The sequence below is a fragment of the Nyctereutes procyonoides genome, unplaced genomic scaffold (assembly GCF_905146905.1).
Source record: "Nyctereutes procyonoides isolate TBG_1078 unplaced genomic scaffold, NYPRO_anot_genome, whole genome shotgun sequence".
NCBI lineage: Eukaryota > Metazoa > Chordata > Mammalia > Carnivora > Canidae > Nyctereutes > Nyctereutes procyonoides.
The window spans coordinates 15,829,960-15,856,703 of NW_026575146.1; the positions used below are offsets into that span (position 1 = coordinate 15,829,960).

At 39.9% G+C, this 26,744-nt stretch overlaps 1 protein-coding gene across 5 annotated transcripts in view; it reads left to right on the forward strand.

The window, feature by feature from the left end:
- The first annotated feature begins 4,053 nt into the window (after positions 1 to 4,053).
- MAP3K4 (mitogen-activated protein kinase kinase kinase 4) overlaps positions 4,054 to 26,744 on the forward strand; it is a 112,539-nt gene continuing 89,848 nt past the window's right edge. For all 5 annotated transcript variants that reach the window (XM_055310439.1, XM_055310440.1, XM_055310442.1 and 2 more), the window contains exon 1: positions 4,054 to 4,379. In XM_055310439.1, coding sequence (XP_055166414.1) covers positions 4,222 to 4,379 — 158 coding nt within the window. In that variant the 5' untranslated portion in view covers positions 4,054 to 4,221. The remainder of the gene's footprint in view (positions 4,380 to 26,744) is intronic.

Below are 26,744 nucleotides of genomic sequence, written 5' to 3' on the forward strand. Positions count from 1 at the left end.
GTAATATGTATCAACTTGGCCTGAAACTTGTGGTAAGCAAAGTTGAGTGTTGTGTAGTTCAACCTAAACTGGATCCTTATTAAACTTTCAACTCATGGGCAGCCTGGGTGGCTCAGCGGTTTAGCGCCAACTTCAGCCCAGGGCCTGATCCTGGAGACCTGGGATCCAGTCCCATTTCGGGCTCCCTGCATGGAGCCTGCTTCTCCCTCTGCCTTTGTCTCTGCCTCTCTCTCTCATGAATACAACAAAAACAAAACCCACAAAAAAAATCTTTCAACTCGTTTTTGTTACTCATTTTATTTTTATTTATTTAAATATTTTATTTATTTATTCATAAAAGACAACAGAGAGAGAGGCAGAGATATAGGCAGAGGGATTAGTAGGCTTCCCTTGGGGATCACGACCTGAGCCAAAGGCAGACACTCAACCACTGAGCCACCTAGGTGCCCCGTAACTCATTTTAAAGTAAGAAAATTTAATAAGGGCCGTGTGAAGTCAGTCTTGAGGACAGAAAGTGAGAGGCATTCCTCTGTAGCTGGTGTTGTCATTGTTTTTGAGAATGTGATTAAAGGCAAGGAGATCTGTCATGTGACAACAGCGATAATTTTAGAGACAAAAATCTAATTGTAATAGTAGTTTATTAACGTTCAAAATAAAAACACCTGCATCCTGAATGCAACAGTATTTGCTAGTTTTGGTATGTATTGAACACTGAGCTGGGCACCAGATACAGCCAGATGAAACCTCCTTCCAGCACTGTCCACTTAGTGGTTAGGAGGCAGAAAGGTGGATAAGAGAAGAAGGATCCTATCGTGAAGGAGCACACACTCTAGCGGAGAAGGCAGAAAAGGAATCTGAGGGCTGGAAGGGGTGGGTGTTGTGGGGGCCTGGGTTGAGGTAAGCCATCCCTGCACTTATATTGAATATTTAGCACCAGTTGCGTTAGGTTTCTATACAAGATGCCTTACGTGATGACTTACATGTTAATTTGTTTGGTTCCTGCTAAAATAGAGAGTACCCTTAGGTGGAAATTAAGATAAAAAGAAGTCAGTCCCTGATTTATATTCGTGGAGTATTTTTGTGTCTTGGGTGTACCTGTGTATATGGTGGCTCCACTAAAATCAGTTGTCACATTGGCTTGGAATACCAACATGGAAGAATAATATGGCATAGTGCTGTTTACAGGAGAGGGATGCATCTCATTACATAACATTTAATACTTCTAATATGCCTTCCAAGAAGGGTTCTGGCCCAGAAAATTATAAAGGAGAATTAAGAATAGAACCAGAATTTCAGAAAGCTGGGAAATACTTTGTTCAGCTTTCTTCACACAACAGTGAATTAGTAAGTGATATAGATCCCTCTTGAACAAATATTTTTTAATTATCATTTGAATGGATGCCAATTCTAAGCCTGCCAGAGTGTGCAGCTCTCACTCCTGCCCTGGAAGAGTACGGGCCAGGTGGAAAGGGTGGTATGACAACATAGGAATTGCTTGGGTACAATTCTAGTCATGGTACAGACGATGGAACTTTTGAAGAACCCAGAAAGGTTCTTTATGGACTTCATTCTGACAGCGGTGAATTAGGTAAGAGGGTGACATGTTTGCATTGAGATCTGGAAAGATTAGTGTGACTGCACGGTGAGGACAGACTGGATTGGGAGGTGCGTGCAGGAGCAGGGGTGGGGAGGCCTGGAGACTCACAGGGATCTAGGTGAGACAGGATGGTGGTCTGAGCTAGTGGATGGAGACAAGTGTGTGGATTCCACAGGGGAGGTAGAGTTTGCCAGGATTTGGGACCCACTAGTCAGGGGGCTGAGGGCGTGGCCATTCAGAACTCTGATGGAGCAGGGGTGCTGTAGTTCACCACCAAGTCAGAGGACATGGGCAGGTGCAGGTTTGAGGTGGGTGTGAGTAGGAAGGAAATCAACTTGTACCTGGGAATCTGGAATAGTGAATCGCTGAAATGAAGTGGCACAGAATAGGGAGGAGAACACAGTAATAAAAAAATGTGGGGATCCCTGGGTGGCGCAGTGGTTTGGCGCCTGCCTTTGGCCCAGGGCGCGATCCTGGAGACCCAGGATCGAGTCCCACGTCGGGCTCCCGGTGCATGGAGCCTGCTTCTCCCTCTGCCTGTGTCTCTGCCTCTCTCTCTCTCTCTCTCTCTCTATCATAAATAAAAATTAAAAAAAAATGTGGATGCCTATCACCAAATTCCCTTAAGTGAAGGAAAACTTCACTGCACTTAAATTGAATATTCAGTACAAGTTTATTTACTAAGGTTTCTACACATGATGCCTTCTGTGACCAATCAAGTGTAAATTCGTTTAGCTCATACTCAAATAGCATCCTCAAGGGGAAATTAAAACAGCAAACCACACATTTCTCAAATGTTGGTCTATGTATCAAATATAGATGTACAAGCTTGGAGGCCTGAAGATAGGCCCTAAGCTTAGATGGTCCTCAGGAATTTTTTGTGAACTATGACTTATCCACAATATTAAAATGCTTAGATATGAATTAATGAGGATAAAGTTAACTGACTTGGTCATACAATTATTTTGAAAGAAAATCTGAAATTCAGTAAATAAGATTGGTTGTATAACTAAATCATTTAAACACCTTGATCAACCTTGGTAAAACATGATTTCCCCCTCCAACTCCTTTCCCAGCTGAGATCTGCAGGGCAGTTATCACTGGCTGATACGCTATATGTTCACTTACTTGTTTTTCTTCTCTTTCTGTTCTTCTTACCTAGGATGTTGGCTCTGCCAGGAAAAGATTTAGTCTGTTCTGCTCACTGCTATAGCCTCAGCACCTAGTACAGTATCCACATGTATGCATTTGCTAAGTATCTGTTGAAGGAATGCTGTTTTTTTTTAATTCTTATTTATTTATGATAGTCACACACACACAGAGAGAGAGAGAGAGAGAGAGAGAGAGAGAGAGAGAGAGAGAGAGAGGCAGAGACACAGGCAGAGGGAGAAGCAGGCTCCATGCACCAGGAGCCCGACGTGGGATTCGATCCCGGGTCTCCAGGATCGCGCCCTGGGCCAAAGGCAGGCGCTAAACCGCTGCGCCACCCAGGGATCCCCAGGAATGCTGTTGAATAAATAAAATGAATGTCAATACAGACGACCCTGATAACATAGATGGAAGCAGAAGTTTCTGCAAGGTACTCTGAGGGCAATATAGCTAATTTCACAACTGGCCTCTAAATATAGCCCTGTTTAGAGTTTTCTGCCTGGACCGGTTTTCTTCCCAACATTTACCCAAAACGTGCATTTTTACGGATTCAAGCTCCACCGAATTAAGTCTTAAAAACCAGCACATGTGAATGAACGGAGATATGCTTAATTTTAAACTCTGCACTCGGTGGGCAATTCTGTGAAGACGGGCAACTTCCAGCTGTGAAGCCTGGCGTGCCCTGTAAGGGCCCAGGATGCGCTGGACTTGCAACAGGGTTGCTCGAGGTCCGACACGCTCTAGAACTCCTGCCTCCCGTACGGGGGCAGCCGGCACTGCAGCCCGGGCTTCTGCAAATGCAAAAGCACCGTGTGGAACCGAGTCAGGTTAGATCCGCGTCCTCTCCCGCCCGCTGGAAGGAAGGAGGAGGGTAGCCTCGGGGTCCTGTGTCTCCCGAGACTCGGTTTCGTCTTCGGGACCCGAGACCCGAGGCTCGCGGGTGGGTGCCCAGGGCCCCCGGCAGGCCCGCGCGCGGGGAGCGGGGAGCGGGCGCCTACTGCGGAGCAGGGCACCAGCTCCGGCGGCCGGCCGCCTGCTGCAGCCGCCGCCCCCTTCAAAGCCCGGGAGCACCGCGCGCACCGCTCCCCCCGCCCCCGCCTCGAGCGAAACCAGCCGAGCGCGGCGGGGCGCGACCCCGGGGCGAGGGGCCCCGACGTGCCTCCCGGGCCGCCCCCTCGCTCGCCCACGCCGCCGGCCCCCGGGGCCCATCCCCGCGCTCCTCCCTTCGCGGGCTCCCCGCCCGCCGCCGCCGCCGCCGCCGCGCCCGCCGCCGCCCTCCGAGGCTTGTCCCTCGCCGCCCGCCGTAGCCCGGCGCTGGCCGGTCGCCGTTTCCAAGATGGCCGCGGCGCGAGCGGCTCCTGCGGCGGGCTAGAGGCGGAGGCGGAGCCGAGTCACTCCCGCACTCCGGGGCTCCGGTGCCCCGCGCCAGGCTGCAGCTTGCCGCCCGCCGCGGCCATGCGAGGCCCCGTGCACGGATGAGAGAAGCCGCCACCGCCGCCGAGCTGGTCCCCCCGCCCGCCTTCGCCGTCACGCCCGCCGCCGCCATGGAGGAGCCGCCGCCGCCGCCGCCGCCGCCGCCGCCGGGACCCGAGCCCGAGCCCGAGCCCGAGCCCGAGCGCTGCCGGGCGGCGAGGTGAGTGGGGCTGCCGCGGCGGCCCGGCGCGAGGAGCGGGTGGCGCGCCGGCCGGAACTCGGTCGGGAGGCCGAGGGGGCGTGGGGGCCCGCGCTTCCCGCCAGGTGGCGAGGGCTGCGTCCCGGTCCCGGGCCGGGCCCCGGAGGGGAGCGCAGGGGCGGGGCGGGGCGGGGCGGGGTGCAGCTCCGGGACCCGGGGCACCGCGGCCGGCCCGCGACCTCCTCCGCGACCTCCTCCGCGACCTGCGGGCGGGGGCCGCGCCGCAGCCGCAGCCGCAGCCGCGTGCAGCGTGGCCGGAGGGAAGCGCGCCCTCCGCGCCGCGCCGCGTCCGAGCAACCGAGCAGACAGACGCCTGCGGAGCCGACGCGCGCAGCCCGTTGCCCTGCGTCCCGCCGCCCTCCTTCTGCAACCCCCGCCCTTCGCCTCGCCTCGCCGCGCCGCGCCGCGCCTGCCGTCTCTCCGGTGGGAACCTGCGCTGGGTCCGTGCAGGCGGCCGGGCCGGGCCGGCTCGGCTCGGCTTCTCTCTCCGCGGGCCCCCTACCGCCTCGGCTGGCGGCGTGCGAGCTGCACATCGTCGCCCGCACGTGCCCGCACACAAAGTACGGGGCTGCTGGCTCTGAAACTTTGCAACCGCCTGACGCTCCTAAGATGGAACTTCGGCCCCCAGAGCATTTGTTGCATTCCGTTCCCGAGACACTCTTGCTCATGAATTTTATGTCGGTTTTTTTTTTCTTTCTTTCTTTCTTTCTTCCTGATTGGGAAGTCAGACTCCCCATACCCAAGGATTTACCTCTTCTCATGTGCTTACGTTTGTTCTGTTCCACTGTCCTCTTAGCCCGTCCTTCGCATCCCAGAGTTAAACTTGCAAACTGCTGCCCCCTGTCCCTTGTAATGGAAATACTTGCAGAGTTCCTCTTGAATCTTCCTGTCTTGCTCTGTACTTCCAGGAATACGGCAAAGAAGCGTCCTCTTTATTTTTCCTGCTTTAAAAAAAAAAAAAAAAAAAAGAAAGAAAGAAAAAGTTTGAATTTGGTTAGCCCCGAACACAGAAACCGTATTCTTGCTTGTCGACCCAGTCAGTTCAAACAGATTTTATTTTTAGGAGCTGCGAAAGACTTCGTTCTTCGTTTTCCTGGAATTCTGAGACACTTCTGTGGACTTTTAAGGAACAGCTTCTCTAAATCATATTGCAGGGTGTAGCGAGAACACGTTTTGTGCCTTGCGAAATCCGTCTAACGTTTTTAGGAGTGTTGCCAGAATACCTTATTGTATAAATCCCTTAGTAGATTATCTTTGAGCGTCTTGACTTAAGTTTTTAAGAAGAATAAGAAGGACACTTACTGACTGCTTAAAATGTGCCATTTGCTTTGCTTCCATAATTTTTACAGCCACCCCGTGAGGTAGGTCCTGTTATCTCTGTTTTACGAATGAGTAAACTGAGCCACAAAGGTTCTGCTGTGTTTTGTCTAAGCTTTCACAGCTAGTTGGACACAAGTCTGGCTGCACACCCTTAAACACCTTGAAGAGGAGGCGTGATTTTATTACCCAAACGGACAGATCAGAGGTTATAAATCAGTGTAACGGTACTTTGGAAATAAGTAGACATGAACCTTCTTAGGTAAAAGTAAGAAGGGCGGAGAGGAGTGGGAATGTGCTGAACAATCGCTTTCCCCAAGGATAAAAAGAAACCTTGATTTTTTTTTTTTTTTCCAAGTCAGGTTGCCTTTCTGTCTTTGTTATAATAAAAATAGGTCAGGATAAATGGGCTTCATCCAACTTTAAGTGAACAGCAGTGTGCAGAACAAGATCTTAGAAATATTTTTCTTAGCAACATTATAGTTAATTTTACAATAGCAAATCTGTAAAACAGATTACTTGGCCAAGCTCTGATTTTGTGTTTTATACACACACTCATTATCACCACCACCTCTTCCATACACAGAGCCGACCTCTGACAAACTTCCTGTGGATCATCAGTAAAAGTTGCTGCTCTAGGGGTTCTGCAACTGTATATTTGAATTTCTCTTATTTGTGTTTGTAACTATTTTAAAGAAGCTCAGTATGCACGTTCAAAATGATAGATGCCACATTTTAACACCGGAGACCAAAAATGTGATTTATGCTACCAGATTAACTGGTTTTGGGACAGACGGAATAAAACTTCTGCCGTCTTTGTTCACGTACTTCATGTTAACGTGTCATTGATTAGGAAGGCTGCTTTAAGGCACAGGTCTTTTGTAGGATGCAGGCCTACACATGTTGGCCAGTGCACCACTGTGGCAGGTGCCAGCCCAGCACATCTGTTTGGTGCATGGTGACGTGAGAGTTATGCAATCACCGAGGAACACAAAACAGGTTGAGAGGTGATAGTACTCTATTGTAGTTTTACTTCTGATTGTCCGTCGTGGCTACTTCTTGTCCTTATTTATGATAAAGAATCGTAAGGGTAGCAGTTATTAGTGATATAACTTAGAAGTAAACATTTCTTATAATTTCTTTTTCAAGCTTCTGGGTCATTTGTAGGAGGATCCTGAGATTACAAGGAGAGCTATTAAAACTAATTTGGAACAACTTACCTCTGTGATTTCTTGAATCTGTACTTAAAAAAAAAAAAAAAACAGAACTTGGATGTTAAGGCTGATAAAAGACTGCTCTTACCTGTAACTTTTCATTTAAAATGTTTATATTAAAATAGCCTCATTGTTTTCACTTATTGACTTTGAGAAATACATGTTACTTTAGCTTAAAAATACCTTTTTTTTTTTTAAACCAAGGTACTTTGATTTACTATTTATTTAAAAAGATGGTTCTTTTAAGTTCATTTGAAAAAAAAAATGGGCTTCACTAGTAAAAGTACTTGAATATCCTGTCATTCCTGGGCGATTTGATCTCTCTCTCAACTTGAATGTCTCCTTTGAGCCGACATGTATCAGTCTTGACATTGGATGTCACCTATTCTACCTAATGAAATCCACCTTATGGTGCAGCTGCAGACTGCCTGGGCAGCATCAGTGCTGGGTGTGGCCTGAGGCCATGACAACATTAGATCCCATTAGCGGGGGCGGCGTGGGGGCACAGAAGCAGTGACCATGCAGCCAGCGGTAACAAAGGGCTTCAGTGATGGCAGAAGCTTGCTCTTTCATGTTCTGAAATGGGGACAGCTTGTCTTCTCAAGAAGGACTTTGTGGTTCCCTTTAATCGTTATATTATTAGAAGTTGCTTCTGCTTCCTTCACAGGTCTTCTCTTGGTGTCTTGTAAATCTTGTTCTGAGCTCTACCTGAAACCTGGGGATATAAGGTCTTGATTGCTTACTGGATACATTTGCTTTAATAACTTCCTGTTACTTAATAATTCCTCATTCCTCATTGATTGTCTTTTTGCTCATAGCATTCTGTTGTCTCAGCTTTCTTATTTGACCAGGTGGTATGTATTCTTTTTAAAGACACCTGCATGTTGCCAATCAGTAGGCCATTGGAAATAGTTTCCTTAAAGAGAAAATAGAAGAAATGTCGGAAAAGCAGTTTGGGCAATGACTGCTGTGGGTCTTTTTGAGTTGGCATTCCCTTAGCAGGATAAGATAAGCAAGGTCTAGGTCCTGTGCCTCATCTCGGTCTCAGCTTTGTCTACATCTGGTGGGCCAGTGTATTTTTCTCTTGACTATAGAAAGCCACAGTATAATTGAGAAATTGATTGGTGAACATGACATCAGCAAGGAAAATTCGCTGAATGATCTTAGCGACTAATGTCACTAAGGAAGATTGGCTTGCATCCCCATCAGATGCACCCTCTTCTAGTGTGAGAGGCATGTGACAAAGTCTTACTCTTAGGCTTTCATTTCCTTAGATTTGAGACTGCTTTTTTCCCATCTTGTCATTAACTTCCCTCCATTAGTTGGGTGATAGTGTGTTTGTTTATAATCTTCAGTCTTACTTTAATTAGATTGTAACAGACCTTGCTCTTCTGGCTATACTTCGAAGCATATTGTATCTTTGTTCCTTAAAGACATTTCTTAATGTCTAGATTTTTACAAGTGCTAGATTTTTACTAGTGGTTAAGTCTCAGTGCTAGATTTTTACTAGTGTTAAGTCTCAGAAGGTCACAACTATCTCCACCCACCCTTTAATCCATCCCCCTGCCACCACCCCCCAGAAAGAATCCTGTGGCATAGTTTCTGAGAAAGGTGTGGCAGAGATCAGTGGTTGGTGCTTTCATAAAATGCTTTTTGACTCTTGTATTATGTTCAAAAAAAGATCATGATGGTATGTGGTTTTTCTGGATTTAAATCATTAAATGAAAAAAATTTAGAACCACATTAGAATTCTGTGCAGCTATTAAAAACCATGTTTTTAAGGACTATTCAGTGACATGAACAAATGCTCATGCCAGAAAACCTATAAAGAAAAGTCTTTATAGGTAAATGGGACCTGAGTATCCAGTTTTTAAAAGATTCTCAAGTAGTTCTAATGTGTACATACTCACCACTGTGTTCATTGAGAACAGATGATAAAAACAGTATTTGCAGAACGTGGTACCCAAGACTTGAGGTGGCTGCTCAGGTGGTCTATATTTCTCCACCGGTTACATCCGTCTTCACCAATATCTCCTCCTTTGTCCTCCCTCTCCTCCATTGTCATCTTTCTTTCCCTGTCAGCTCTAGCTCCTTGGTTCACATTGGACATGCCCTCTTCTTATATGTTCTGGCCTATGTAAGGATGGACACTCGACCCAAGCCAAGTCATTAGGATTCTTTCCTGGGTTTTAGAATTGGCACTGGAGGAGAGCAATGCTCTTTTTAATAACTAAAATATATATAATGTAGAGTTCTGAGCTTGGAGCTAGCTCTCTGAAGCTGTAGTAAGGCTCATAGAGAAGTAGTTTGGCCTCAGACAATAACGTCAGCCCCCAGAGAAAAGGCAGAGAGGCCAGAAGAGCACTTTGGCCAATTTCCTTTTATGCTAGATTCACTTCCATTTTTTTCTTGATTTGATATGTGAGTTAATAGATTCTCTGTTTTTGCTTAAACTCTGAATGAGGTGAGTTAGGGTTCTTAATCCTAGCTAAGCTCAGTATGATCCCATTTTAAAAAGTGTATATGTGCAGAGAAAAGATTGAAAGGATACATACTAATTGTTTTCTAAAATATTTTATAGTTAATGTGTTACATGTTATTATTTTATAGTTAAAAGCTAACTATAGAGCCCAAATTCTTAACTAGTATGTTTATACTTTTAAATGTCCTTTGAATTGTTACTAAAGTTGAAATTGATGAGATTCTACATTTTATAGAAAGAGAATGTGGTTGCCAAATTTTGAATTATTTTAACTACTTAAATTTTCTTTTTTCTTTTCTTTTTTTTTTTTTATATTTATTTATGATAGGCACACAGTGAGAGAGAGAGAGAGAGGCAGAGACATAGGCAGAGGGAGAAGCAGGCTCCATGCACCGGGAGCCCGATGCGGGATTCGATCCCGGGTCTCCAGGATCGCGCCCTGGGCCAAAGGCAGGCGCTAAACCGCTGCGCCACCCAGGGATCCCAAATTTTCTTTTTTCAAATGTATTTTTAATATCTATGAACTAACTGAGCTGACTATATTGAGATGGTTTGCTTTAATTATTTAATTCATCCTGGGTAACAGAATTTGTAGATTAGAAATAGTAGCAGCAGCAGTGACAAAACAAAGGGCTTGCTTTATGATAGTCTTTCGTATTTGTAGTGGTACTGTTTAGAATCTATGACTGTATCTTCATCATGTATGTTATATTAAAATGTTTCCCCCTTTTTAAGAGGCAAAATGCAAAACCACTGTATTTAAAAGGAATATTATTCCTTTGAAAAATAGGTGTGGTAGGTATATTCTTGTATTTCCCACAGACCTCAGACTCATGTGATGGAGTGCAATTTGCCTTTAGGTATTTATTCACTAACAGCCTAGGCAAAATGAGATTTTTTTTTTTTAACCTATGAGAACATCCATTTGTCATAATTTGCAGACATCAGTAGAAGTATTAGTCTCATGGATCATTTGGATGCCAAACATTTATAAAGTAGCAGAGAAAGCTATTAAGAATATATTAGGCATTCTTTCAAAAGCATTTCATAAGTGGATTTCATTTCAGCATAATTTCAGAAGAAATAAGCCTTTTGTGGAGAAAAGTGGATACTAAGCTTTAAAGCTGATCAGATTTGATGTTTTCAGTGAAAGCTTTTTGTGCATGTGAGCAGGCTATTTGAGGATACTGCTGAAGTGTAGAATGCTCTGAATAGGGCTTATTAGAGGATAGCTAGTTTAGAGATGTGAAATTAATAGAAATTGTCAACCTTTTTACTCTGTCAGTGAGAATATTTTGGAAGAAAATTTAATACATGCATTATTTTTATTGTACCATTAAAAATTCTAAAGTCTTTTTTTTACATAGGAACATAAAAATGTAGGCTTTTCTCTAGTTGTTATTCAAAGAAGGAATTAAGTACTTACAGTGTAAGTCTTATGGGTCGTAGGACTGTTAATATTTATTTAGTCTAACCTCTCCGCAATTGCTTATAGAATTATAGTAATTGGAGCTGGAAGGGAATTTGGAACCCAGCTGTGTATTTTAGAGAAGAGTAAAGCAACCTAGAGAGGCTGCAGTTTCCCCAAGGTTTCCAGGCTTCTCCAGGTCTCCAGGCTCTTGCTTTTCTTTCTTTCTTTCCTTTCTTTCTTTTTTTTTTAATTTTTATTTATTTATGATAGTCACAGAGAGAGAGAGGCAGAGACATAGGCAGAGGGAGAAGCAGGCTCCATGCACCGGGAGCCTGACGTGGGATTCGATCCCAAGTCTCCAGGATCGCGCCCCGGGCCAAAGGCAGGTGCCAAACCGCTGCGCCACCCAGGGATCCCTGCTTCCCTTTCTTTCCTGTCACACCGTGCTACCCGGGTTAGGGTCAAAGCTAAAGGTGCTTTCGGCCACCTGACTGCCTATGCCTAGCCCAGCATCAGCTCACACCCACGTGACTAGTTACCTGGCAACTGTGGAATACTGTATTTTCTGGATTAATTAGACTTTACAGGATACAGCAGTGATGAACGATTCATTTTCAGAAAAAAAATACAGTCTCCCCCCTCCAGAAAAATTCCCACTAACTTGTACAAACCCCTGCCCCTGCTGCCCCGTGAAAATTTTAAGTTCATAAAATAAAGAACCAATGCTGAAACCTTTTTATTTATCTTGCTATTCTTTTCTGTGCTCAGCCTTTAGATTAAGCAGATAGTAAGGTTGTAATTTCTGTTCTGGGGTGGTGATATTGAACTCTCTGGCTATGACTGTGACGTACAGTAAGAAATTTTACAATAGTATGTGTATGCTATATAAGTGAAGTAAAAATTTATCAAATAATGTTTGGCCTTGTAATATATGATACACTCTGATAATTCTGTTCTGTCATATTTAAAAAATTGTTCACCATGATCCATTAAATTGATTTTAGTACCCACAAATAGGTTGTGACCCTCATTTTGAAAAACATGGCTCTACTAAAAATAAAAACATGTCCTATTGTACTTTGTCCCTTTAGATTGAATCAGGAGAATGGCACAGTACTTATCCACTAATTGATAATTTTGAAGAAGCTGGGCAAGGTTAGGATCTGAGTATTTCTTCTTGAAAACAGCATTATTTCCCAAAGGCAAGAATAAGAGTGCATCTCACCCTTGCTGCTCAGAGCTGTTCTCTCCATTGCTTATCCTTAAAACATAGGAACTGTAAAAGTTAGTTTAGAATTTAGAATTAATTTTAGAGTAAACTTGGGGTTGAAATGCAAGAGTATCTTAGACTATTTTTCTCTAAAACACTAATTTGTATTTAAATTTAAAAAATTTTAATTTTAATTTAAAATTAAAACATTAAAAAAATTTAAATTTGTATTTAAATTTTTTTCAAGTAGAGTGGGCCCGAAAGGGAGAAAAAAACCCCGTTTTCCCTGCCGTGTGTGCACGTTTATGCATGCATGTGTGCATGCATGTGTGTACTTGTGTACACAGCAGTCTTCAGTGCTGTGAAGTATATTTTTGAGAGGAGATGACCTGGAGAGTTGTCTTTTGCTCTTACCTCTTTACCTTGTTAATCATTCCTCCCGCGCTCCGTCTTCTGTCAACAGTCACTTACTTGAGTCAAACTTTCCTGGACCGCTGCCTCCTCTCCCCTTGGATTAAATGAGATCCTTCTGTTATAAGTCTGCATGGCCCTTGTACTTTGCCACCGAGAGTGTGAATGAAGGTCTCTCTCTTGTGCCCTGGCAACAAGGAGACATTAAACTCCATGCAGGCAGGGACGTTGATTTGCTCATTTTTATAACCCAGTTCCTGGTACTGCATCTAACACTCAGTCGGCTTTCAGCTCTATACCTATTGGATGTCGGAGGTGGTGATTGTATTGGTTAGAGCGTGGGTTTGGTATTACACAGATGGACTTGGAATCTTACCTTTGATTTTTAGCTGTATGTTTTTGGGATGTATAGAGCCTTTCTCAGACTCTATTCCTCTTTTGAGAAACAGAAGTAATAGTAGCACCTACTTTCTAGGTTGTTCAGATTCAGGGAAATAATGGCCTTTAATATAAAGTTACCCAGTCAATGGTAGTTATCATGGTTACAGTTCTCTTTTCTTCCTTCCTTTTTGGTTTAAGTTGAGAAAAGGGGAAGTCCATTGTAATTAATTTTCTTAAAAAGCCGTCACATATGCTTAGAAACTACCTACTTTAAAAAATAGCTGCAATCATCTGCATTATTGAAGAAACGTTTGGTTTTTCTTTGCAGAAGTCATAGAAGGAAAAAAAGGATTTGGGGACCTGATTTTTCCAAGTTCTTTCTTTTGCTTCAAATACTTGATTTATTTTTGCATATTATTCCTAAAGGTGTTTGGAATTCTGACTGGCCCTTGGTGGGTCATAAACCATGCTCCTAGAATCAGAAGTGTGGCACTACTGATTGACTTGTTTGGGTTAGTGGGCACAGTTCAGTGTTTTTCTTTGGAAGTTCTTTTTAGTTGTTTATTTAACTGGACATGTCTTTATAACTTAGGTCAGTACTGTTCATTTTTTAAAAGGTTACATGCTGTATTTAAGAGTAATGTTTTTCAGATTGATCTAGCAGCTGCCTGAGAAAAGCAAATAAAATTTGATTAATAAAACTAACCTAATCAACTAGAAACCTTCCAGATTATAAAAGCGGCACATGTCTATTATGGAAGAATCTGAAGAATCTGAAAAGTATAAAGAAAATAACCAACGATAATCTTACCACCTAAATATAGTTACCATTAACATTTTGATTAGGGGTTTGATTTCCTGGCTTTATGTGTGCGAAATACACACACACACACACACACACACACGTATATACACACATGCTTATATATATATATACATTTTTTCTCCTTACAGTTTAACTTGAAAAGCTCCCATATCATAAGCATCTTTCTATGGCATGAATATATTTAATGACAAATAGTATTCTGTTCATGTATATGCCATAATTGAACTAATTGTTCTTGAATTGTTTTATAATACATGTTTCCACTTCCCATGACGTGATAAAAAATCTTTATATAAACTTTTCAGTATTTTAGGTCATTTCTCTAAGGTAGATTACTAGGTCATAAGATATTTTAAGTTTTAAGACTCTTGAGACATTGCAGCATTTCTTTTTGGAAGGTACTAAGTTGTTTTACTCATACTAATGTTAAAGATAAAATACAATGGATAATCTCCATTACAAAAGCATAGTCTACTAAATTGTTGTGAGTTAGAGATAGCTTAAGAGAAAAAGTTTCCTTATAGGTTCAGAAAATAAGATGTTAGTACAGCAGGAGTATTCCAAACAAAACCCACAGTCATCCTTCATCAGTGCATTCTGTCCTAGGCAGTTCTGGCTCTGTTCGATGTTCAGTTAGCAGTTTTATGAATCCACCTTCTTGCCGAGATAGGATCACAAGTGGCTTTCAGGGAAACAACAGAGTAAAACAAAAACCTATCTGTAGGTAATGGAAGACTTAAAAATGACTGGTTAATTTATCGCTAATTTTCAGAAGCGTAAGATCCAGTTTGAAACCATGATAAGATTAAGGCATTTGATAAAATTTGATTGTTTCTGTGACATGCAAAACAAGATAAAGATCCAAAAATCTTTAGACAGAATATTTATAAACATAATGATTAACTCTACTGTCAAGAAAGAGTGGATATGTTGTCTAATTTATGAAAATGGAAACCACATAAACTTTACAGAGAGAAAAGATCTTCAGATAAGACATATAATAGTTTTGACATAATACACCAACAATATACTAAATGTATAGTTAGAATATACCAAGAATATACCAAATATCAGGTAAAGAGATTCTGTAAATCTGGAATAGGTCTTAAACTTCTGTGTGTGTGTATAAAGCTGCATAGATAGGTGATAATCCATTTCTACTTGAGAACCACTGGCCTAGAAGATCCTAGATTCAAATTTAGACAGTTGTGACTAAGTGAACAATATAGAAAACAATGCAATTATGCTTGAGAATATAGCTGTTGTCTAATATCCAACAGGTTAACTCCAGCACCCTGATAAATGCAAGTGTGTCATGGACAGTGCAGGCATTGACAGTTCTGTAGGAACTTCTCGTACAGCAAACCATTTTTGAAATATTTATGACATCTTATCCCAGACAGATTTAACCTAAGCATCTGCTCTGATTTGGTATTTCATCAATAGTAACACATCAAATAAACCTAATTATTTCTAGCACCTCTCCTTTTACATGAGAAAACAAATCCTTTGTGATTTTCCAAGACCTCCATGGGAAATCTCAAAAGTTTTAGGTCTTAAAAAAAAAAAAAAAAGGATTTAATTTTGGGAAGGCAAAATATCAAAATTGTCAGGAGTTTGAACACTTCAGTTAAGATAGGATTATGGAATATCCAGAAGTGATATTTGAAATATATATTTGACCAAAGTGACAGTAAAGATTTTAAAAGTAAACATAAGGAGTAGCATGATTGTGAAGGACCTTTCCTATACTGAGAAACTTGCTTTCTTAAATAACAAAGGACATAGTATTAAGGCAATTGAGGCAGTGTGGGAATGTTCATTAATGGAGAATGTCTCAGAGAGGAGGGAGAAAACTCGTTTCATGAAACATGGGAGTCATGGAGGAAGATGGAGGTGGGTCTTATTTCCTCATATGTAAGGACATGGTGGCCCTTCAGGTTAGTCATTTCTTGGAGCACATAGGGTGAGGGTTTCTTACTCTTTGCTCTCATCCAGGAGCACAGGCCTCAGATGAGATTGAACATTTATCACAAGAGATGTGTGTAAGTGACCAGCTCACTGTGTGTTTTATTTATAATGTTGCACTGAATAGTTTGCACTGAATAGTTTGAAGTAGTTTATTTAATTGTGAATATCTGGACATAATTTTTATAGACTCTTAAACACTAAAGAAAGTTTTTTCTCTTTTTAAAAAATTGCTCTGGTTCATACTTATTTTGGTACTTTTGCTCCTGAATAAAGAGCTGCCATTTTTAGCTGCCTAATGTTTGTCTATTTAATTTCTTGAAATGAGCTTTTAAAGAGTAGTATTTCATCAAATATAAGATGCCCTTGATTGTAAGATGCAGTATAATTTTATATATCATGAAGGAAAAAATATTGCAATTATACTATGACACAGTGTATTTTGTATGAGTTGTAGGAAGCAGTGTAATATTAGAGATGTTAAAATGTGGAAAAATGTATGTTTTAAAATCAGTGAAATATGGGGAGGTCTTGACTCTTGCTATTTTGTAAAAAATATTTTATTTGTATTTATTTGAAAGAGAGAGTCAGAGCTCAAGCGGGTGCCTGGGCAGATGGAGAGAACCTTAGGCAGACTCTACACTGAGCACAAAGCCTGACATGGGGCTGTATTCCACGATCCAGAGGATCATTGAAATCAAGAGTTGAATGCTTAACCAACTGACTCACCCAGGTGCCCAACTCTTTCTATTTTTAAACTTAATGTGATATATATATATGGTAGTATATGTACAGAAGAAGCTGCTGGTTTCTACAAGATCCTGATAAATTCACAAAGAATAAAAAGGGAAGTAGGATGGGGTAAAAAAGAGTGGGTTGTGGTGATTTTTAATTACATAAAATTTAGCATAATTTCAGTCTACCAGTGGGAACCTTTGTTGCGTAGCAAGCTGGGTGCTGACTCCCATTGATTGTTTTCTGATGTTTCTATTACAGGAAGCCATTTGTGATCTTAATTAATTTAACCAATCCTTTGTTGGACTTTTAGGGTGTTTCCATTTCTTTTGCTATTATAAAGTTATGAGCATTTTTTTTTAGCTCAATCTTCATGTGCATCCAGGATGTTTTATTAGGATAAGATTCTGAAAATTTAATTGCTGTATCAAAGAGCATATGTATATATTTTTTTAGTTATAGTCTACTGTTCTTTAAGTACAGAATTTTATATAGTGAATTTATTTATAATGGGGAGGCAACTATATAGGCTGTTGGCAGAATTTGATAATACAGAAATGAAAGAGACTAGTTGACCAATTAGGCAGGACCTGGTAAGTTCCTCAGGTTGTTTTATTTTAAATTTTTATATAGTATTTTTTGTTGTATAATATAACACAGATATTTGTGTGTATATGAAATGAATAGTCTGATAAATTGTCCACAAGTGAAGGTGCCCTTGTAGAGATCACCTGTGTGAAGAAGCAGACCGTGAGCAGCATCCTGGAAATCCCCCACACTGCCACTTTTCTGCCTCTTCTTATTACCCAGACCCCCTACTCATATTTTTCAGCTTTCATGCAGTGTGGTACTTGTAGATTCATGTGTTTTTTGTTTTGGGCAGTAGTGATGCTTTTATTCTTGTTGCTGTAAAATATTCTCTTGTGTAGATGTATCATAGTGTATTCAGTGTTTTTTAACCATAGTAATCATTTTTAAATGTCCAGGTTGGTAGTGTTTTTTTTAAAGATTTATTTATGTATTTATTCATGAGAGAGAGAGAGAGAGAGAGAGAGAGAGGCAGAAACACAGGCAGAGGGAGAATCAGGCTCCATGCAGGGAGCCGGATGTGGGACTCGATCCCAGGTCTCCAGGATCAGGCCCTGGGCTGAAGGCGGCGCTAAACCCCTGAGCCAGCCGGGGTGCCCGGTACTGTTTTAAGTACATTCATTCACACTATTGGGCATCAAGTCTCTAGAACTCTTCATCTTGTACAAGTGACTTCCCCCTCCCCTCCAGCCCCTGGTGATGCCCATTCTACTTTCTAGCCTGTTTGCCTATTTTAGGCACCTCATGTAAGTAGGATCATACAGTATTTGTCTTTTGTGACAGGCTGACTTAGCAGAATGTCCTCAAGCTTCATCCGCGTTGTCGCATGGCAGGATTTCCTTCTTACGGCCGAGTAATATCCCATTGTATGAATATACCACATGTTGTTTATCCGTTCGTCTGTCCACTAACACCTGGGTTGCTTCCATCTTTTTGAAGTTTGTATAATTTTAGAGATCTTTGACTTAATATTGCCAAATGCTTTTGAGAAAATTTGTGTTAATTTTCTTGCCATTACAGTAATTTGTAGGTTTTCACCAGTGGTTTGGTTACTTGTGAGGTTGAACAATCTTTTTTTATTATTTTTAAAGATTTAATTTATTTTACAGAGAGAGCACATGTGTGAGTGGGGGAAAGGGCAGAGGAAGAGAAGAGGGACAAGCAGACTCTTTGCTGAGCATGGAGCCTGACACAGGACTCAATCCCACAATCCTGAGATCATGACCCGAGCAGAAACCAAGAGTCGGATGCTTAACTGAGCTGCCCAGGCGCCGCTGAACACTCTTATGTCATTTACTTACTTACATTTCTTCCCATTGTATTTTAAAAATTGTTCATATATCTTTCTTCGTGACTGAATTACTTGAGGGTAGTAGCTATCATCTTAGACCTTTTTATTCATGAAGTGTCTAGTACTAAGTCTACTAGATGAGATGCCCGGGATATGTTTGGTAAATGAATGAATACATTTGTATGTGGATATATTGGGACCTCATAAGGCTATATCCTTGTAGTACTTTTTGGTATGTTATGACCTGTTACAAAAACATTTCTTTTTTTTTTTAAGATTTATTTATTTATGATAGACATAGAGAGATAGAGGCAGAGACACAGGAGGAGGGAGAAGCAGGCTCCATGCCGGGAGCCTGACGTGGGACTCGATCCCGGGACTCCAGGATCGTGCCCTGGGCCAAAGGCAGGTGCCAAACCGCTGCGCCACCCAGGGATCCCCCTACAAAAACATTTCTTAAACCAGTTGCATAGTAAATAGTCTCAAGTAGTATTTGATAACTAGACTCAGTGATACTTGATTAGAAATTATCTTTATTTTAAGCTTTCTTTTTTTCACATTTCTTAGGTTAAATATGTATTTTTTTTTCAGATAGCTTTAAAATGTTTACTTTGGGGATCCCTGGGTGGCGCAGCGGTTTGGCGCCTGCCTTTGGCCCGGGGCGCGATCCTGGAGACCCGGGGTTGAATCCCACGTCAGGCTCCCGGTGCACGGAGCCTGCTTCTCCCTCTGCCTGTGTCTCTGCCTCTCTGTCTCTCTCTGTGTGACTATCATGAATAAATAAATAAAATCTTTAAAAAAAATAAAATAAAATGTTTACTTTGGTTTTCTTTTAAGAGAGAAAGAGAAAGGGGCAGAGGAGAGGGAGAGAGAAAATCTCAAGCAAGCTCCATGCCCAGCATGGAACCTGAGGCAGAGCTTGATCTCATGACCCTATGATCATGACCTGAGCTGAAATCAAGAGGCAGGCTGCTTAACTGACTGAGCCACCCAGGATGCCCCTAAATAGTTAACTTTAAATAAAAGTCATTTTGATCCATTAAATTTCTTTTTCCTACTTAGTCCATAGCCCATCTAAGTTAATTGTGTAATTGCTTACCCCTTTATTTTGAGTAGATAAGTGTGACAGTACTATTGAATCTGGGCTTAGGATTCTATCACTAATCACTTTGCTGTATCTACTGTCATTAATCTTTGTTAAGTACTCAACCACTAACAGTTTATTTGGAAAGTTTAAAAAAAGATGAATGTATCTTGCCACATATAGGTGTCTGATAGAAAGCATTTTCTGAAACTTTGAATTCTCTGCTCTGGAACTTTTGAGATATTTGCATTGAAGGCTGTTGCACTGAGGTTCTTTTGTGTGGCTTTGATTATGCTTTTTGTGCCTCTTACTCCTTGTGCGTTTGGAGTGGATGATTCTTAGAGGATCCTAAGACAGCCACCTAAGTGAGAACTCTAACACTTTGATGCTTTTGCTTAGATACTTCATGGGTGTGTAATTCTAGGAGTGCTTGCAGGAGAGTGGGTAAATGAGGAGGACCCCAAAGAGGAGGGTGAGAGTGTCAGCAGCGGGAGGTAGAGATGCAAAGAAGGGAGAAGAGGTGGGTAGAGACATGCTTCCCAACTCATAGTAGCAGTCATCGTCCTGATGGGCTTATAGAAGGAAAGTCTTACGAAGAATTATAAAGAAAAATGCTTTTCAGGAAAGTTTCTTTGGCAGCATACATCAAATAAACTCCTTTAATGAGAGGTTCCCAGACAGGTTCTCAAGTTATCAGCCTGCAGTAAATTGATAAAATGACAGAGTAGTGATTTAAAAAATAAAATTAAATTAAACTTATTTTCCAGGGCTAAATTGTTTTTGAAGATGATGGTGGCAGTAGATTTTATATATCTTCCATATCTTTCCTTGGCAAGGCAAAATGGTAACAGCCCCTTATTGGTTGCCTTTCAACACACCCTCCCCGCCACTAATCAGACATTTAATTTTGGAAATCACATCTTGAACTAAAATAACTTAGAAATTTTTTTATTACATTCATGTATCTGATGAAGTAGGATGTCAGAATAACTTGGGGAAATACTTCTGGAAGCATCAGAAGTATTTGCCGTGAAGTTCAACCTCAAAGCTGACTTTTTACTTTGTAAAAAGCACTTGGCTCTTTGAATATCCAGGTGTTATTTAACAGAAAACCAAAAGGAGTATGTGTGTATTGAGGAATGATTACTAAAAAGGGAGATTCATTAGCTTGACTCTGTGAAAGAAATTTAAAAACTCCACCTTAACTGTGGTGACTGGTAGTCATAGTAGTGTGTGACTTCATCCCATCTTAGCTATTAAGTCTCTTGTACCATATATTCATTTCCAGTGAGGCCAGCTTGTAACTGAAGTACCTACCAGGTGTCAGGCATGGGCAGGCCAGGCCATGGGGCTGCTGTGGTGGATAAAGTAAAGACATGACTTGGCTTCGTGACCAGGCCCAGAGAGCTTTCTGAGTTGGAGATCTCCCCACCTTTAGATTTAGCAGAATTAGGAAGGCTACAAGTTTCAATTAAATCCCATTTGTGAAGAGACCTCACACTGCATCCCCACACAAATTTGCCATTCATCAATAGCCAAATTTTAGGCTTAAGCTGGAGGTTTGGGCCAAATGGAGCTCCTGAGCCCCTTGCCTCTTAGAGTTTGGAATCTCCATTCACAATGACCATCTTCTTCCTCAGCTTCTTGTCTTTGCCAAGATTGGTTCCTCTCTGTCAGCTCTTGTTCCTCCCTTTTCTATTTGAGTCATTTCAGAAGGCACTCATCTTGTGAATGTACCCATATTCCTCCAGGCAAGTAATACTTCTATTACACATAAGCATAACATAATACTTGCCCTGCCTTTAAGGAATTTATAATCTAGTTAAGGAGAACAGATAAGGTAATGGAAATTTGATAATTCATGGTCTGGTGGAGAAATGGTAATAGATTTGCATTTGTCATCTACTTGTGTGCCATCGTTCAAGTGGTGTAACATTTGTTTTATATAACAATTACAAGAAGCTTGTAAAATATATGTGCATTTTTTTGGATGAGGAAAATGAGACTTTAAGAGACATACTAGTTCAGAACACCTGGAGCCAGAACCCATCCATATTTGTTGTACTTTAGAGTCTTTGGTTCTCTATGTTATGTAGTATGTCTGTAAGCATAGATGTGGAAAGGACATGGTGAAGGATCTTAATCATAGTTTGTAATAGCAATAAAAGATACAACAAGAATGATTAATTGCCAAGTAAATTATGCAGGAGGGGAAAGAGAACTCTTTAGGCTGAGATGGGCATGTTATAGTAGCTGAATGTATTGTGAACATTTGCCATTTCGGTAAAAATATTAAAATATCATTTTTAAATGGCTCTATTATTTTTCCTTTTATGGTTATACCATAAACTAAGTTATTACCACTTTCCTACTGTTTTAGATAATACTGCAGTGAACCATTTAGTACACAACTCTGCTCTTCTGGGTGCTCTTGTAAAATTATTTTCTGAATGTAGAATTCAAAAGGAGTTTGAACACTTTTAAGAATTTTAATATTTATTGTTAAACATTTGCTTCTGGAAAGACTACAAATGTATGATGTGTAATAGGCCTCAAGTAGTGCTTACAGTACTATACTCTTTGTAGCTTTGAGTATTAGAAAAAGTCTTGGCTAATTTAATAGGTCAGAAAAGGTTATCTCATTTTGAGTGTCTGGTTATTAGTGTAGGTGGAACTGTTTTCATGTTTTACTGCTATTTAAATTTATTTTGTGAATTATATTTTCTCATTCCTTGCTTATTTTCCTGTTTGGTGTGTTAGTGTTTTTCTTTTTTTTTTTTTTTTTAATATTTTTTTTTAAAGATTTTATTTATTTATTCATGAGAGACACAGAAAGAGAGAGAGGCAGAGACACAGGCAGAGGAGAGGGAGAAGCAGGCTCCATGCACCAGGAGCCCGACGTGGGATTCGATCCCGGGTCCTCCAGGATCACGCCCCGGGCCAAAGGCAGGCGCCAAACCGCTGCGCCACCCAGGGATCCCATGTTAGTGTTTTTCATGACAGATTTAGTGAGCTACTTACAAATTAAGGACAGTGGTTTTTTTCCTCCATTTGAGCTTTCAGGATGGTTTAGTTTTTTTTAATATATTGAAGTTTTAAATGTTTACATAGTTAAATCTTTTTTTTTTTTAAGTTTTCTTTCATTTCTTAAAGCTAGAAAGTCCAACACATGATTAAGGGAATATAATTTCAGACCATTTTCTGAAAAAATACCATATAATATCATTTTCTGTAATACTTTATGGAAAAACACAATAGTTTACATATACTGTAAGCTGTAAGGGAGCTTATAATGATTTATGTATTTTTGTATCATTGTAAATCTTATCCCAGTAGCTGTGCGCATAGTAGGTCCTGAGTAATTTTCATTTGGTAGAATGAATAAGAGTTAAATTCAATGAATTATCACTGACGTGACTTTAATGATTTCACTGGTTCTTGGCACCTTTTCCCCTGGATTCTCTGTATGCTCTTATTTTCTGAGAATTAGTGAATAAAAGTCAAAGGAGTGCCCTTTCTTTTAGGCTTCTTATGTAAGATTTCTACTGCTTTTTGCATCACTAGTACTATATCTTACATATCTGGTAAGAGCTTTGTTCCTGGAAATGATATTTGAGTGAGAGTTAATTTAGAACCTGTCATAAGATCCCTATTTCCCCTTGTTTTAGGCAGACATAGGATTGCCTTCTTTTCAGAGCCTGCTAGTTTGTTAGTGCTTTTTTATTTTTATTTTTTTTTTGTTTTAGAATTTGAATAATAGGTGACTAAAATGAGTTAATTTGGTCATTGGAGATCTGTATTGTACTATTTTCTAAATTTATTGCTATTCACAATTTCTTTGAGAAATGAACAAGTTAGGCAACTCTTTCTGCCCATGGGTCGTGTCCCTGGGCTTTAATAATAGCACTTAAAAACAAAATGAATGAGATAACGTTTCTTTGTTTTAGGTGCTAAAACGTTGTACTAACCTTAAAGTATATATTTGAATTCTGGACTATCAAAAGCATTGTATCTCCAAGTTATCAGAAAGTACTCTAACCAGAATTGGAATTTTCACGGAGCATAAGAGAACTATAGGAGTAAGAATCTTGCTTTTATTATTTTCTTTTTAAATAGTTTTCTGCAAATAAAAATAAAAATAAAAATAAAAATAAATAAATAAATAGTTTTCTGCGCATCAGGAAGTCTCTGGCTCATGTCCAGGTGTCATCATCCCCACATTCCACCCTCACCCCCCAGCAAAAACAAAAAAAGCAGCAGCAGCAAAGATAAAGTAACTTTATTGAGATATAATTCATAGACCATATAATTCACCCATTTGAAGTGTCCAGATCAATTGGTTCAGATACATTCACAGTTTAATACATCTGTGAATATATATGTAACCACTGCTACAGTGAAATTTAGAGCATTATAATCACCTCAAAAAGAAACCTTACAGTCTTTAGCTATTGCCATCTTCAAATCCCCATACCTCCCAGTCCTGAGTAACCATTGATCTGCCTTCTCTCTCTATATTTGCCTATTTTGAACATTGTATATAAATTGAATGGTATAATGTGGTTTTTAGTGACTGACTTCTTTCACATAGCTAATGTTTTCAAGTTTCATCCATGTTGTACCATGTATCAGTCTTAATTTATATGGCTGAATAATATTCTCTTTAATGGAAGTACTACTGTTTGTTTATCTATTCATCATTCAATAGACATTGAGTTGTTTCCACCTTTTGGCCATTATGAATCATGCTGCCATAAATATTTGTGCACAAGTGTTTGTGTGGACACATATTTTCGTTTTACTTGGATATATAGGATTGCAAATGCTCCATTGTATGTTTTCCAGTGTGACTGCACCTTTTGACATTTCACCATTTGCACCATTTGACAGCAGTGTGTGAGAGTTCTGATTTCTTCATATCTTTGCCCACAGTTGTAATTATTTTATTTGTTAATAACCATCCTAATGGGTGTCAAGTGCTATCTTATGGTTTTGATTTGCATTTTCCTAGCAATGGTGAGCATTCTTTCAGATGCTTGTTAGCCATTTATATATCTTTGGAGAAGTGTCCAGTCAGATCCTTTCTCCTTTTTTAAATCGGGTTATCTTTTTTTTTTTTTTTTAAATTCATTTGAGACAGAGAGAGACAGAGCAAGCATGAAAAGGGGAGAGAGAGGGAGAATCAGGCTTCCTGCTGAGCAGGGGGCCCCATGTGGGGTTTTGATCCTAGGACCATCTGAGACACTTAACCATCTGAGCTACCCAGGTGCCCTTGGGTTATCCGTCTTTTTATTATTGGGTTATGAGAGTTCTTTGTGTATTCTTGATAGGTCCCTTATCCAGATACATGACTTGCAAATATTTCTCTCATTCTGTGGGTTGTCTTTTTCACATTCTTGATAGTATTCTTTGATGCACAAACGTTTTAAATTTTGAGGAAGTCCAACTTAATTTTGTCCTTTGTTGCTCATATTTTTGGGTCATATCTAAGAATCCATTGCCAAATCTGAGGCCTTACAGATTTACTTAAGAGTTTTATAATTTTAGATCTTACGTTTAGGTCTTTGATCCATTTTATTTTATTTTTTTTGTATATATATATATATTTTATTGGAGTTCGGTTTGCCAACATATAGTATAACACCCAGTGCTCATCCCATCAAGTTTTAAATTGATATTTGTATGTAGTGTGAGTTAAGGGTCCAACTTCATCCTTTCGTGTGTAGCTACCCGATTATCCCAGCTTCATTTGCTGAGAAGACTCTTCTTTTCCCATTGAATAGTCTAGGCACCTTGTCAAAAATCAATTGATCATAGGCGTAGGTTTATATCTGCACTCTCAGTTCTGTTCCATTGATTTATGTATCTGTTGTATGCGATAATCACAGTATCTTGATTGTTGTTAACTTTTATAATAATTGCAAGGGGAAGTCAGGAAGGCGAGTCCTTCAACATTAGTCTTTTCTAGGATTGTTTTGGTTGTCTTTATTTTTTTAACTCCTTATATCCCTGTGTCTAGAATAGTGCTTAGGATATAGTAATTTTTAGTGAGCATTTATTGCAGGGATGGTTTAGAGTAAATAGTTCAATTTCAATTTGATTGGTAAATTGGTATCTCTAAATACTTTTCCAACTGTAGCTAACACATTTTCAGTATATTTTATACTCAGTTCCTTATTATTTCTGTCAATAAGTTTCTAGTAATGAAGTATATCATGGGAGTAGGTTGCTTTTTAAAGGTCGTGTATGCACTGAGGAAAGAATCATAGATAAGGAAAAAGGCATCAGCAAAGGTTTTAGTGATTAACCAACACAATACTAAGCTGTAAAGAAGTATTGAGACTCAAATAGTTAAAATTATTCTTGCAGGAGAGGTATATATTTGTATACTTAAATGTAAGCTTTCAGAAATTGAGTGGCTTCTTGTATTAATATATTAGAACTTTTGTTTGGGTGATTTTAAGTAGTCACAAAAATTTAGTGGCATTTTGTTTCTGTTAATCATTTTTTTCTCCCTCAGCAGGAGAACTTAGAGTAATAAAACTATTTATAGTTTTTCTGATGAGCCCAATCGAGGACCTGTCAAAAATGCTACATATTTGTTTGGTATTCTGGTACCATCTATAGTTGAGAAGTATGTCATTTTTTATATATTTGTATATTTAAGTGATAACCAGCTTTGTCTTTTAAGTCTTAAGATTTAGATCTTCTATATTCCTTTTTAAAAATTAGAGGTTTATGAAGAATCTTTCTGATCTTATATAAATTATAGAAATTGGGAGCATTTTAATTACTACAAAATAAATTGGTTGGATTTGACTATTTGTAAATGTTTTAACCTTTAAAATGAGATGATGTTTGGCTTTCTGTATTATTTTTGTCTGTAAACAAAATTTTCCCTCTTCTTTGTTTCCTAAAGTAATTGCTATATGATTCTATCATAAAATACTTTAGCTAGACTGTGGAGTTAGTCACTTTGAAAGTCATTCATTGCTTCTCTTTATATATGTTATAGATAGATAGTGTATCATTTCATTATGACACTAAAAAAATCTACAGAGCAATTTTTAAATTAAAATTTTATAAATATATTGTCTTAGTGCTATATAATAAACCATTTCTATCATTTTGTGCATAAGCTTAAATATGGAACAAGTGTTTTCAGACATTGGATGATAAGACTGTACCTGATTGTCATCACTGAGACAAGGGAAACAAAGTGAGCCCTATAATTACCTTGATTTTTCTGCCTATAAGGTGTTCCAGGCTGTGGTACAGTCTAAATCCCAGGCAAAGCAGAATGGTCTTCTTGAATTGAAGGAGCAGATTGGAATTCAGGGAGACTGAGGCAGTTGGAAGTTGAGGGCAGAATTCTAGAGAGGAAGGAATGATATTGAAAAGAGTACCA